The 14700-nt window shown below is 46.0% G+C and overlaps 1 protein-coding gene across 1 annotated transcript; it reads right to left on the bottom strand.

Moving 5' to 3' along the window:
• Positions 1 to 3340: 3340 nt before the first annotated feature.
• Positions 3341 to 13198, bottom strand: LOC137309343 (telomerase-binding protein EST1A-like). Its single transcript, XM_067977600.1, has 3 exons — positions 13093 to 13198; positions 4130 to 4351; positions 3341 to 3428 (listed from the first exon to the last, which is right to left on the bottom strand). The coding sequence occupies exons 1-3, from the start codon at positions 13171 to 13173 to the stop codon at positions 3348 to 3350; spliced, it is 384 nt and encodes a 127-aa protein (XP_067833701.1). The 5' UTR covers positions 13174 to 13198; the 3' UTR covers positions 3341 to 3347.
• Positions 13199 to 14700: the final 1502 nt, after the last annotated feature.

The following is a 14700-nucleotide window of genomic DNA, read 5'->3' as shown; positions in this document are numbered from 1 at the left end:
CCCTGCGATGTGGATTCAGTGTTTTTAACCCCTCAGTGTTCGCCCATGCAATGATGCTGTTTTACAATCTGTTACAATTCCCCCGATTCCAGTTCGTAAAGTCACCTGCGAAACTGAGCCACTCAGACCAGAATGGACCCTGATTCATTCTCTGTTCTAACTTCTCCCAGTAAGGGCTACAGTTGGTTTCAGCGCCACTAGGTTAAGGAGCAGAAAACGAGCCAGTGTTCCAGCTCCTGGTCACCTGCTGGACAGTGCGAGTGGACATCAGGTGAGGACACAATCAGGCTCAGCTTTGATTCCTCCCATGTCCCAACAACTTACTGACATTAGCTATCCTGGTTCGCACTACGAATGGCCACTCAGGCGAGGAGCCAGAGGGTTACCACAGCCGGAGTTACTTAGATTCAGCTTTAATCTTCCATAGCCATGGTGGATCACAATGCTAAGTCAGATGGCATTCACAGGACAGGGCCAAGTGAGGTGGGGTCTTTACAACAGGTTTAAGCTGCCGAGTGAACGTCACACAAAAACATGGACCTCCCCAAGACAGTCGACAGACGCCCTGACCACTCCTGCTGCCAAGGAAATGGAGCCAAAAACTGATTGCAATCTCCACATAAAACATAAACAGTATGCCATATATTAAAACCAAAAGCTGGAGCCCATTTCTAACCAGAGTTCAGAAAACGGTCATTGATCAGATAACTATCAGATGCTGCTCTCAATTAGATGCCAGCATTTACCTCACTCCTGGGTATCTGTTATTCTATATATAAACCACCCAAATCCCTCAATTAGATTCCAGCCTGTAATTCACTCCCAGGTATGTCATTCTACATATAAACCCCCCGAGCCCCTCGATTAGATTCCAGCCTCTAAATCACTCCTGGATATTTGTTATTCTACATATAAACCACCCAAACCACATAATTCTAACCTGCAGCTCAAAAAGAAAACAGGGTAACCAGGGTTGCTAGAGACAGCAGCCAATGTATATCTTCTATTTATACAGTGAAATGAGCTAAATAAAATGAACCCTTTAAAAGGTTCATAGCTAAGGATTGTTCACCTCAGTGCTAACTGTTCAAATAGTATTTCTAATATATTATTTCTTCAATCTCTTCTTTCCTTTTTCCTCTCCACAATAGGCTCCCAGGCCTCCTCTAGTGAAAGGCACGTGAAAGTGGTCTAGATATAACCTGCTAATACAATCACTGTCAGCCCAAGAGGAGAACAGAAACTCCATGTGTGGAGCAAGCATTGCATGCCCGCTACGCCACTGTGGGTACAATAACATGCCACAGGACCACACCAACCCTAGGCTCTAAGTATGCACATTATCAGAGGTAAAGCATTTAATGTCAGAAAGGGTTCAATTGTAAATGTTTTCTGAACATCTAACAGCAATTTGCAAACCAGCTGCAGGGTGCGAGTGGAAGAATCCTCTGCAGGCTAGGTGCTCATATCCGTCCAGAGACGCACGAGAGCTTACGTTCAGTCAGCGGCACACCGCAGTGTGTCTGCAGTATGAGCGAGCGAGCGGTTACACACCGCAGTGTGTCAGTAGTACGAGCGAGCGGTTACACACCGCAGTGTGTCAGTAGTATGAGCAGGCGGTTACACACCGCAGTGTGTCAGTAGTATGAGCGGGCGAGCGGTTACACACCGCAGTGCGTCAGTAGTATGAGCGAGCGGTTACACACCGCAGTGTGTCTGCAGTGTGAGCAAGCAAGCGGTTACACACCGCAGCATGCCTGCACAATTAAGACAGCAATCGGTCACACGCCGCAGTGTGTCTGCAGCGATGTGCAATGTCCAGAAATAGAAAGTCTTTGTTAGTTGCTACGCAAGACACCAGTTGCTGGTCATTAGCAAGCGGCATCTTCTCAATCGTTCCGAGGACTGCAACAACATTTCCTCACCAAAAATAAACGTAACGTGGCCAGCTTGTTCTAAGAACATAGAGTTGAGATATCCAAAAACAAACAAGATGTAGGCGGTCATTCTCACCTCAGGCATCTTCTCTCATGTCCCGTAACAGCAAAGAGTTACAAACCAAAAAGAACAAAATTCAGTGTGGCAGAATTGCTAACGGTTGAGGTGCTCTCCAGGACACGAGCGCTCTAAGGGAGTTGGTGAAAGTGCCTTTTTGTGTTAATAAAGGCAGCCCTTACACCGTAACTAAAAGTCGGAGTCTACGCAGTGATTCTGCCTGGCAGTACCTTCTTCACACTATGCAGCTCTGCCCAAGTATATTTACATGGGGCACAGCTGCACTCCCAGTCATCAATTGTCATACCTTTTGAGGGCTCAGGCTGGAGGGCCTGGACTCTCAAGATACATCGCTATCTATAAATTAATAGAGTGCGGAGGTGATACACCAAACACATTTCAAAATAGGCTTGAATCCAACTGGAGTGTGGTGTCAATTCCAAGAGACTGTCTCCTCCAGGGGGTCTCAACACGCAAATCTGGAATGCAAATCAGTAGTTACACTGCCATTTTTGCATCACTGGCAGTACACCTATATCTGAGGTGTCTAACTGGTACCTGAAGGGCACACAGCATCACCGATTGTCCATTTTAAGCTTTTTTTTTTAGTACAAACATACAGCCCAGTGGCGCAGCATGCTTGTATCCAGGTAAACTACAACTCCCCACACAGCACAGCACCTGACAGACAGGGAGGGGAAAATTAATACACAAAAAGGAGAGGAAAGTGAATCAGTGGAGACTGGTCCTCTTTAGACAAACACCTGGGCTGCAGCACTGCTGCCCAGTTCCACGAGAGCTGGTCACCTGCCTCTTTAGTCTGAGAATAGTGGGAGGGAAAGCAGAGTTAGAAAAATAAAGTTTGTGAAGCAATCTGAAAGTTTATAAGTGTAGCGTTAATGCCAGCACGATCAAAATTTAAACCAAATCTCTGGGGTGTGGAGAATGGACTTGTACAAGTGCCAGCCTTCTTACTCTCTTCCACAGCCCCCAACCCCGGTTTAATCTCAGGTCTCGCTCGAGTGGCAGTGTGATATTTGTGCTGCTCAATTATTGCAGCACTAAACAGAATATAGCATTTAAATAGCATCTTTTAGTGGCACTAACTTGTACAGTACATAAACCAAACCTTTTAACTACTTAATGAATAATTGAATGATTGAAGGTGAAGGGGCAAAGAAGTGCAGACATTCTGCAGAGCAGACGTGAAATTAAAATGTCTCATATGTTTTTTATTCTTAGAGTGAGGCGAGCATGTCAACCCCACAAGTGGAGGAAATAAAATAGAAATTTACGTGTACAAAACACTTCAACATGTAGTCGTCTATTGATGCCAGACATGGACTCTGCTTTTATTGGGATTTGGTTTTAATATTTGGCTTGTTTGAAGTTTGCTTTTCTTTCCTCTTACAGGCGTGGGAAAGGTGGAAATCCTTCAGCAGAGGGGAAACAAATGGCATCGAGTGACTTTGCTGTTATGTACATGACGCAATCAGAATAAATGATCATTTTTATCAATGAGGTGCAATTGTTACATTGCATTACAGTCACAGTCTCTGCATGCAAGATAACTGCAGGCATTGTCTATTTTGCAGTAAAGGCAAATTTTAGATTTTGTAAACCAGTTGTATTTAGGGTGCACTGTTCGTTTCTGAAGAAAACACTTGTACACTAACCAACTTCCCAAAACACTCAGAAAATAATGCCTCTAATTCAAATGTTGTTTGCTGTTGAAGACACCATGTGAGGACAGATCAAGATCAGCTGCTATGCTACTCCCAGTCGAATAACCTGCCGACATTTGCTGCCCAGGCTAATTAGGTGAGGTAATGACACTCAAGGAACTCCCATTAACCAAGGAAGAGAGTGGAAAGAAAACAAAGCAAAACAAGAATGGGTACAAGCTCCAAAATTTAGAATGGGAAATATAGCAAGAGCCACAAAACGCATTATTCTGACATAAAATCCAGTGGTCAGATGGCCAATGTCAGTCTTATAAACAAGTAGCAACAATAATTACAAAATGTGGTTACTGGGACTACCATTCATTTTGGCTTGGTAGCCAACTGGTTATTTCCCATTGAACCCCACCATGATATCCATTATACAGAGATGACTCCATCAATGTACTTACGTCACTAGGAGAGAGATTTCCAAGATCCTCATCCTGCTCTGAAGCTCCATCTTCCCTGCCTGATTCACTACCCTGGGAGGAGTGAGGGTGGCTGGCATGGATCCAAACCTCCACCCTGCTGGTGTCTTCTCCGACCTGCCTAAAAGTCTGTTTCCTGCCCTTGCCTCTGGGGCCAGGGCTGAGGTCAGATTCTTGCTGCCTCTTGAACTCAGCCTGCTCAGCCTGAAAAAGAAACACAAATACTCCATGAAGCGAGGGGTTTCTTGCACAAGATGCGTGGTCATTAAGGTGACAAACAAACTTGGCAGCAAACTTGAGAGAGCAAGCATTTATATAGCACCTTTCACATCCTCGAGATGTCCCAAAGTGCTTCACAGTCAATGAAGTACTTTTGAAGTGAATGCACTGTTGTAATGTAGGAGAAGCAGCATCCAATTTGCACAGAGTAAGGTCCAACAATTAAATATATGACCAGATCATGTTGGTTGAGGGATAAATGTTGGCCAGGACACCGAGAGAATTCCCCTGCTCCTCTTCAAATAGTTCTGAGAGATCTTTTACATCCACCTGAGAGGGCAGACAGGGCCTCAGTTTAACATCTCATCCGAAAGGCAGCACCGCCAACAGTGCAGCACTCCCTCAGTACTGCACTGGAGTGCCAGCCTAGATTTTGCGCTCAAGTCTCTGGAATGAACCTACAACCTTCTGACTCAGAGATTACAGCGAGTTACATCAAAACTACAGCACAGGCCATTCAGCCTAACTGGTCTGTACCGGCGTTTATACCTCCTCCCTCCCTACTTCATCTTTTTTTTCCACATCGTTCACCTGAGGAAGGAGGTAGCCTCCGAAAGCTTGTGAATTTAAAATAAAATTGCTGGACTATAACTTGGTGTTGTAAAATTGTTTACAATTACTTCATCTAACACTATCAGCATCAGCCGTGGCTCAGTGGGTAGCACTCTCACCTCTGAGTCAGAGGTCATAGGTTCAAGTCCCACTCCAGAGACCGGAGCACATAATCCAGGCTGAAACTCCAGTGCAGTACTGAGGGAGTGCTGCACTGTCGGAGGTGCCGTCTTTCGGATGAGACATTAAACTGAGGCTGCCCCCTCGGTGGGACGCAAAAGTTCCCACCGCCATTATTTCAAAGAAGAGCAGGAGATCTCTCCCCGGTGTCCTGGCTAATATTTATCCCTCAACCAACATCACAGATTATCTGGTCATTATCACATTGCTGTTTGCGGGATCTTGCTGTGCGCAAATTGGCTGCCACGTTTCCTACATTCAACAGTGACTACACTTCAAAAAGTACTTCATTGGCTGCAAAGCGCTTTGGGATGTCCTGAGGTCGTGAAAGGAGCTATAGAAATGCAAGTCTTTCTTTCTTTCCTATACCTTTCTCCCTCATGTGTTTATCTAACTTCCCCTTAAATGCATTTACGCTATTTGCCTCAACTACTCCTTGTGATCGTGAATTCCACATTCTAACCACTCTCTGGGTAAAGAAGTTTCTCCTGAATTCCCTATTGGATTTATTGACATCTATTTTATATTTAGGACTTCTAGTATTGGTCTCCCCCACAAGTGGAAACATTTTCTCTACATCTATCCTATCAGATCCTTTCATTATCTTAAAGACCTCTATCATGTCACCCCTCAGCCTTCTCTTCTCTGTTCAGCCTTTAGAATCCTGGAATGGTCACAGCCTAGGAGGCCGCCACTCAGCCCATCGAGCAATCCAGTTTGTCACATTCCTCCACTCTTTCCCCGTAGCCCTGCAAATTTTTTCCCTTTAAGTATTTGTCTAATTCCCTCTTGAAAGCCACAATTGAATCTTCTTCCACCACCCTTTCAGGCAGTACATTCCAGATCACAATAACTCACTGCGTAAAAAAGTTTTTCCTCATGTCGCCTTTGGTTCTTTTGCCAATCACCTTAAATTTGTATCCTCTGGTTCGCGACTCTTCCGCCAATGGGAACAGTTTCTCTTTATTTACTTTGTCTAAACCCTTCATGATTTTGAACACTTCTTTCAAATCTCCTCTCAACCTTCTCTGCTCTAAGGAGAGCAATCCCAGCTTCTCCAGTCTATCCACGTGACTAGAGTCCCTCGTCCCTGGAACCATTCTAGTAAATCTCTTCTGCGCCCTTCCTATGGCTTTTACATCCTTCCCAAAGTGCGGTGCCCAGGATTGGACACAATACTCCAGTTGTGGCCGAACCAGTGTTTTATAAAGGTTCAACATAACTTCCTTGCTTTTGTACTCTATGCCTCGATTTATAAAGTCCAGGATCCCGTATGCTTTTTTAACCGCTTTCTCAACCTGCCCTGCCACCTTCAAAGATTTGTGCGATATACCCCCAGGTCTCTCTGTTCCTCCACCCCCTTTAGAATTGTACCATTTAGTTTATATTGCCTCTCCTCATTCTTCCTGCCAAAATGTATCACTTCGCATTTCTCTGCGTTAAATTTCATCTGCCGTGTGTCCCCCCAATCCACCACCCTGTAGCTAGCACCTCTGCAATTTCCACCCTTACTCCCCTCAGCAACTTAGGATGCCTCCCATCTGGACTGGGTTACATATCTACTTTAAGTACAGCTAGCCTTTCTAGTACCTTCTCTATCAATTTTTAGCCCATCCAGTATCTCAAATACCTCTTCTTTAACTGTGACTCTGGCAGGATCATCTTCCTTGGTAAAGACAGATGCAAAGTACTCATTTAGTACCTCAGCCATGCCCTCTGCCTCCAATAGCAGATCTCCTTTTTGGTCCCTAATCGGCCCCACCCCTCCTCTTACTACCCGTTTACTATTTATATGCCTATAGAAGACTTTTGGATTCCCTTTTACGTTGGTCACCAGTCTATTCTCATACTCTCTCTTTGCCCCTCTTATTTCCTTTTTCACTTCCGCTCTGTACTTTCTATATTCTGCCTGGTTCTCACTTGTGTTATCAACGTGACATCTGTCATGGGCCCCCTTTTTCTTCTTCATCTTACTCACTCTCTCTTTCGTCATCCAGGGAGCTCTGGCTTTAGTTGCCCTACCTTTCCCCCTCGTGGGAATGTACCTAGACTGTACCTGAAGCATCTCCTCTTTAAAGACCGACCACTGTTCGTTTAATGTTGCCTGCCAATCCTTGATTCCAATTTACCCGGGCCAGATCCGTTCTCATCCCACTGAAATTGGCCCTCCTCCAATTAGGTATTTTTAGTCTAGATTGCTCCTTGTCCTTTTCCACAGCTATTCTAAACCTTATGATACTGTGATCACTGTTTCCTATATGTTACCCCACTGACACTCGCTCCACCTCATTCCCCAGAACCAGATCCAGCAATGCCCCCTTCCTCGTTGGGCCAGAAACATACTAATCAAGAAAGTTCTCCTGAACGCACTTCAGAAATTCCTTCCCCTCCTTGCCCTTTACGCCATTGCTATCCCAGTCCATATAAGAATAGTTGAAGTCCCCCATTATCACTACTCTATGGTTCTTGCACCTCTATATCCAGATAAGTATATCCTCTCAGTTCTTGTATCATCCTTGTGAATCTTTTTTGTACACTCTCCAATGCATCTATATCCTTTCCATAATATGGAGACCAGAACTGTGCACAGTACTCAGAATGTGGTCTAAATCAAGCTTCTATACATGTTTAACATAACTTCTTTGTTTTTCAATTCCATCCCTCTAGTAATGAACCCTAGTGCTTGATTTGCCTTTTTTATGGCCTTATTAACCAGAGTCACTACTCTTAGTGATTTGTGTATCTCTATTCCGCAATCCCTTTGCTCCTCTATCCCATTTAGACTCTTATTATCCAAGCAGTATGTGGCCTCCTTATTCATGGCTGATCTTCGACCTCAACTCCACTATCCCGCCTGATCCCCATATCCCTTGATTCCCCTAGAGTCCAGAAATCTATCGATCTCAGCCTTGAATATATTCAATGACTCAGCATCCACAGCCCTCTGGGATAGAGAATTCCAAAGATTCACAACCCTCTGAGGGAAGAAATGTCTCATCTCAGTCTTAAATGGCCGACCCCTTATCCTGCCACTATGCCCCCAAGTTCTACCAAAATGCACCACTTCACATTTATCTATATTGAGGTTAGAATGCTACCTCAGAACTATGGCTGACACCTTGTCAGCACTCATACCTAATTTTAGCTGCCCTTCCACTGACCAGTGCTCATTAACAGTGGTCCAATGCCAACATACAGTTGGCCTTGGCACACACCTGCGGAATATCTCCATTTCCCACTCCATCTACTTTGGTCACCTCCATAAACAAAACAAATTTGCAGCTGATGCCTAATACCTATCACATCAGCATTAGCTCTGATAACGTCACTGCTTCCCACTGCACGCCCTCATCGAGAACTACATAGGATGCTGTATCTTCAAGCAGCTTTCCACCAGCACCCTTCCACCCATGGCCTACACGACAACCAGATTGTACATCGTGGAAAAGATGCTCGTCAGCAGGATGTTCCTGCATTGAGAAACCCACTCAAAGGAGTAAAAGTGAAACCTTGCAGTTTTAACATGTCTTAATAACCAAGTATTAACAAGATGCCATCTGCATGATCACCCATTGCCAGCCCACCACTCTCCACTGGGGTACCCCATGCCAATACATAAAAGAGGAAGGCATTCCAAAATAGTTTTGTTGAACCCTGGAGATCAAATTAAGAACTGTTCCTGCAGCACTGGCTTTACTCATCTCCCAGTCCTCGGCAACAAGGATTCAAGACCTGGACTGCCTCCACGTGTCGGGTCCTGGCTAGACACTGCGCCGGCACGATTCCATCCTGATGTTCGTCGCCTCTGACATTCCATTTTCCATAGAGCTTGCTTGGTCCCACGTGAGGCAGACTGTTTGATGAGTTAGGGACTGGATCATTCCTCCAGCCCATCAAAACTGAGATTGCTGCTGCCGACCCCCCCCCACCCCCCCCCCCCCCCCCAACTACAACCCACCGCCTTGGGACACAGGTGGGGGAGGGGCTCCTCCAAACGGAGCACCAGAGGCACGGAACAGGAGAAATATGATTAAGCACAGAGTTGACCGCTACCAGACGCTGCATCGACGAGGTGAGTACGAAGGGGAAGGAATTTCAATTACTTTCACTCCCTCTCTCTGAGAATTGAAGCAGAGGCCTGGCCTATTTATTATCCAAGCTAGAAAGTGAGGAGAGGGGTAATCCCTAAATATGACAAAGTGTAGACGTGCAGTATCATATTCTATGGAACGGGACATTTAAACTTTGAGTGCTGACTTAAGATTTCATCCCAAGGATGTTTCATAACAGAGGGGTTTGGGTTTTGGGTTTTGGTCCCTTGTTCATTTGAAGTCTCCTGTTGAGAAGGGTAATAGGAATGCATCCAAAACACTGTCACAACCTGTAAGCTTTAAAGACCCAGTGCTTCACCAAGGACCATTAGTTCAACCATTCAAACACTCACTCCTCTACTGCAGTGATGGGAAATATAATTATAACACTATTTATATTTTAGAGTGTTACACATAACAGAATTCCACCTTCTGGCACAGACCGAAGTCTGGCTAAATTACTACTGGCACTCAATGTCCCTCAGCTCCACCAGCATCACCTCTTCCAGTCAAGTGTCCCCCTCACTAAATGTCTCACAGCTTCAACACAGCCAGACACACTGGGAGTGGCAGTACTGCCCATCCACTGAACTCGGTGCGGCTGGATGCAGAGCATGTGGCACTACTATGCGAACATTGAACACAAAGATCAGTGATGGTGCTCCCTATCCACCAACCACGAAGCAGCACAGCAGAAGCACAGTGGGAGTTCCAATCCACATCGCGGCACAGACAGCGGGCCACGAGGCGTGATCGCGGCACAGACAGCGGGCCACGAGGCGTGATCGCGGCACAGACAGCGGGCCACGAGGCGTGATCGCGGCACAGACAGCGGGCCACGAGGCGTGATCGCGGCACAGACAGCGGGCCACGAGGCGTGATCGCGGCACAGACAGCGGGCCACGAGGCGTGATCGCGGCACAGACAGCGGGCCACGAGGCGTGATCGCGGCACAGACAGCGGGCCACGAGGCGTGATCGCGGCACAGACAGCGGGCCACGAGGCGTGATCGCGGCACAGACAGCGGGCCACGAGGCGTGATCGCGGCACAGACAGCGGGCCACGAGGCGTGATCGCGGCACAGACAGCGGGCCACGAGGCGTGATCGCGGCACAGACAGCGGGCCACGAGGCGTGATCGCGGCACAGACAGCGGGCCACGAGGCGTGATCGCGGCACAGACAGCGGGCCACGAGGCGTGATCGCGGCACAGACAGCGGGCCAAGAGGCGTGATCGCGGCACAGACAGCGGGCCAAGAGGCGTGATCGCGGCACAGACAGCGGGTGCATAGTGTGCTCTGCCTGCTTAAATGTGTCCAGACAGCAGGAACGTAGCACGCTCCAGCCACTAAATCACACACAGACACTGAGATTGTGGAGAGGGAAAGAGAGAAAGGAAGATGAAGGATTCCAACACAGACTTTACTGGGCTCAATTAACTCCCTAAGACGACCAAAACAGCTCAATTATCCAAAGCCACCACCAAGCCAGGGAGCAAGGGCTGCTGCATGGGAACGCAAGTGTGTGTATGCGTGAGAAGGATTGTTGAATCAGTTTGAACCAATAGTTAAATTGCTATTTTTTGCAGTTAGTATATATACACACACTGGTGTTTATGGCACTCAGATGCACCAGGAAATCTCAGAGTGGATTATGTTAATCTCAGGAAATATCTGTCCAGAGAGCCAGGGGCTTTTTTGAAGGAATTGACGGATGGGTTTTGTTAATGTGAATATTTGAAGATCCTCAGTGTGAAACACAAACGTCAGAGTAGAGGCATCAGCGAGTTTAAGTGGTTACTGACCTGAGCTCCAGTCAGCAGCTGCCGTGTGGTTCAGGCCTAAAGTGGGAGAGACCTTTCCTCTTCGAAAGGACTGCGGCTTTGCTCATTTTAAAATCAGTCCATCTGAAAACCTCAAATTCTCAAAGTCGTGTTCCCACACCTTAAGCCGGATGTACATTAAATGGAGAGGAGCAAGGGAAAGTCACGGAGAACTGCCAAAAGTTTCCATACAGCAGGGCCAGGGACCACGTGTTTTGTCAGGAACCACGATCTAATGACCGTGGAGTCAGGGGTAGGGTCTAAAATTGGGGTTTTAAATCCATCACCAGCAAAGAATGGTACAAATTTAAGCTTATACAAGTTGTTGAACTGGTAACTCAGTACTTGCACACAGGCAAATACACACTTAATTTCCAGCTCGACTCCATGTAAAAATGATAAAAAGTCATTCCAACCCAAACTTAGTGAACAGCAACTTACAAAGTAGCCACTGTAGACTAAATGGTGCAATGGGTTCAACATTGAACTTTCACCTCTGGAACCTGGTACACGTTCAACCCAAACTGAAGGGATAAAACGCTCCTGTGTCTGTTGGCTGTAAGGATCCGACACAAAATAAGTTTAGGGCAAGCTCAATTCAGGTCCAAAATTCTCCGAGACTAATTCGCAGTCTTAGCAGAAGAGTATGCTGTTTTGACCTTGGGGCAGAGGCATTGATGGGACAGTGTAGAGGGAGCTTTACTGTACATCTAACCCACGCTGTACCTGCCCTGGGAGTGTTTGATGGGACAGTGTAGAGGGAACTTTACTCTGTATCTAACCCTGTACCTGCCCTGGGAGTGTTTGACGGGACAGTGTAGAGGGAGCTTTACTCTGTATCTAACCCTGTACCTGCCCTGGGAGTGTTTGACGGGACAGTGTAGAGGGAGCTTTACTCTGTATCTAACCCTGTACCTGCCCTGGGAGTGTTTGATGGGACAGTGTAGAGGGAGCTTTACTCTGTATCTAACCCTGTACCTGCCCTGGGAGTGTTTGATGGGACAGTGTAGAGGGAGCTTTACTCTGTATCTAACCCTGTACCTGCCCTGGGAGTGTTTGATGGGACAGTGTAGAGGGAGCTTTACTCTGTTTCTAACCCGTGCTGTACCTGCCCTGGGAGTGTTTGATGGGACAGTGTAGAGGAAGCTTTACTCTGTATCTAACCCGTGCTGTACCTGCCCTGGGAGTGTTTGATGGGACAGTGTAGAGGGAGCTTTACTCTGTATCTAACCCGTGCTGTACCTGCCCTGGGAGTGTTTGATGGGACAGTGTAGAGGGAGCTTTAGTCTGTATCAAACCCATACTGTACCTGCCATGGGAGTGTTTCATGAAGGTGGGTTTGTGGGGGTTCATTTATGAGAAAGGGGTGAGCCTTGTTGCCTTTTTCTGTTCCATAAAACATTCTTGTTCAGTGTTTCTACAATGAAATTTGGTAAATATTATACATAAGAAGGACTGCATGTATGCAGTGTGAAAGTTGCAGAGGATGGTCAACACTGAAAGGGTTAAAGATTTCACCAGGAATCTAATATTCAGCAGTGCATTCAGAGGGGTGCAGATCTGGATTTCATCCTTTTAACATGGTTAAGTTTTAAGAAGTTGTCATCAAACTACATTTTTAAAAAATGTAAAAAATATCCCTGTGTAATCCTGCGATCTGACCTGCAGTGAGTGCAGCCTTTTAAACCTCTCCAACGCGTTTAAGTACAGTTTATTCTGTTTATTTTCCGAGAGAGGAGTGAGGCTTTGATCCCAGTTTGTTCATTTGCCAAGCTTGCCATCACAATAGTGCAGAAGGCATGAATGGTCATTTTCACACGGCCCATCCGACTTGTTTTTCTGTTCTCGACAAGTCACAGAGATCTCACAGAGCCTTCCAGCACTGCCACCAAGGTCTGTTTATGACTAAGTAAACACTAGCAAAAGCCAAACTCGTTCACTTGCTCTCTCCCTCCTACCTCCCACGCACGCATACAAATAAAACTCTGCCAGCTTGCTCCCTGCACTGAGCGACAGACTGACCTTCCTCTTGGTTTCTTCGAAGAGGCTCATCAAGCTCTCCCTAGCTGTAAGAATTGGATTACTGGCAGCCAGACTCCGCATGTAATAGTATACAGCATCCAGCTTCCGTCTCTGTTAAAAGAAAAACAAAAAAAAAAGGAGCAAAGATGAAACCAGTTTAAAACACAGACACAGCTCAGCTGAACCCAATTACTGAGCATTCCCACAATTGTTTCATTTTCACTGAAATCTATTAGTCATAAATTATCTGAGTTTCATAAAACTGCTGGACGATTTTCCCCCGCTGGCTTACCCCTCTGAGGACCAGAGCTCAGATTTATCAGACCCAACACAAATATAATAAAGCAGCCCTCCCACACCCCTGACACGGCCCCTGGCTGCTTGGTGAGGTGTGCAAGCGCACAGCGTTAGAATGCTCTCGTCAGCACGAGTGCACGGAAAACAATATTGACAACTGCTGTTTAACGAGGAGAGAAGTGTTAGTTAACTGCAAGTACAAAACCAAGCTAAGATTTCACACACTTTGGATCACAGGAAGAGTCCACATTAACCTGAAAAATATCCACGATATGGAGCTCCATACACCTCGCGTGAGGTGATGGCATCAGAGCCCAATTCCAAAGAGATTACAAATCTTACAAAAAAAATATTAATGCACAAAATTGCTTCCATTTCTCGCAATGTCAGTTGGCATCAGTTCAACAGTGAACCCACGCATACAGCTTTCAGCGCCACGAGATCGAATTCCTTACCCTGTTTTAAATGTGAAATCATATCAGTCAGCAATACCTTTGGGAGTACAATCACTCCTCATCAACACTTCAATTACTTCCTACAGTACATTTCTTATGTGAACCAGTGACATCTAGCGGCACAAAGAGTCCGCATCAATTTCAGCATTGGTCCAAAAACTTGACATATGTTAAACTGAGGCTCACAGTAAGGGCCCAGAGACAAAAGTGTCAACTTAGAATTCTGATTAACTTGAAGATTCACCATTGTTACAGGCTTAGCATATCTTTCAGTAATGTCTTAGCGTACTTCACAGCCAATGAATTAATTTAAAGTGCAGTGACTTATGTAAAGAAACAATGTTGCCATTTTCTACACAGCAAGATCCCACTAACAGCAGTGAGATGAAAGACCAGTTAATCTGCTTCTGGCAATGTCAGCTGAGGGAGGAATGTTGGCCAGGACACCAGGAAAACTCCCTGCTCTTCTTCACAAGATCTTTTAACAGGAACAGACAGATGTTATTGCCTAAATAAGAAATTCAATAACACAAATCAGGAGGACAGACTTGGCACAGTCACCAGGCTTGGTGGTGTGAGAGGGTTGGATTCATACCAGTCGACAGGGTCATTAACTTGGGATGATTCAGAGGGACGGTAATTCTACTCCCTCGCACTGTTGGGTACAACAGCACTTCTCAGCCATTCTCCCAATGATGTCACGATCACTCAGTTTTTAAAAAAAATTGAACAGTTCACAGAAACAGACGTCATTCACAATTCTCTGAGGCTTAAAACGAGTCCTCAGGGAGCAGGTGATGGAGCATGTTTACAGCTGTCCTTTACCAGAACATGAAGGAAGTAAACATGGAGCAGC

This window comes from Heptranchias perlo, unplaced genomic scaffold, assembly GCF_035084215.1.
Source record: "Heptranchias perlo isolate sHepPer1 unplaced genomic scaffold, sHepPer1.hap1 HAP1_SCAFFOLD_1621, whole genome shotgun sequence".
NCBI lineage: Eukaryota > Metazoa > Chordata > Chondrichthyes > Hexanchiformes > Hexanchidae > Heptranchias > Heptranchias perlo.
This window is presented reverse-complemented; position numbering and strand designations above follow the sequence as displayed.

Excerpts from the sequence above, each read along its gene's own strand:
- LOC137309343 (XM_067977600.1), bottom strand. The coding sequence starts at position 13,173 with ATGCGGAGTCTGGCTGCCAGTAATCCAATTCTTACAGCTAGGGAGAGC. Across the intron at positions 4,352-13,092 it reads TCGAAGAAACCAAGAGGAAG|GCTGAGCAGGCTGAGTTCAA; the intron begins GTCAGTCTGTCG and ends TTTCTTTTTCAG. Across the intron at positions 3,429-4,129 it reads GAAATCTCTCTCCTAGTGAC|GATTTCCACCTTTCCCACGC; the intron begins GTAAGTACATTG and ends CCTCTGCTGAAG.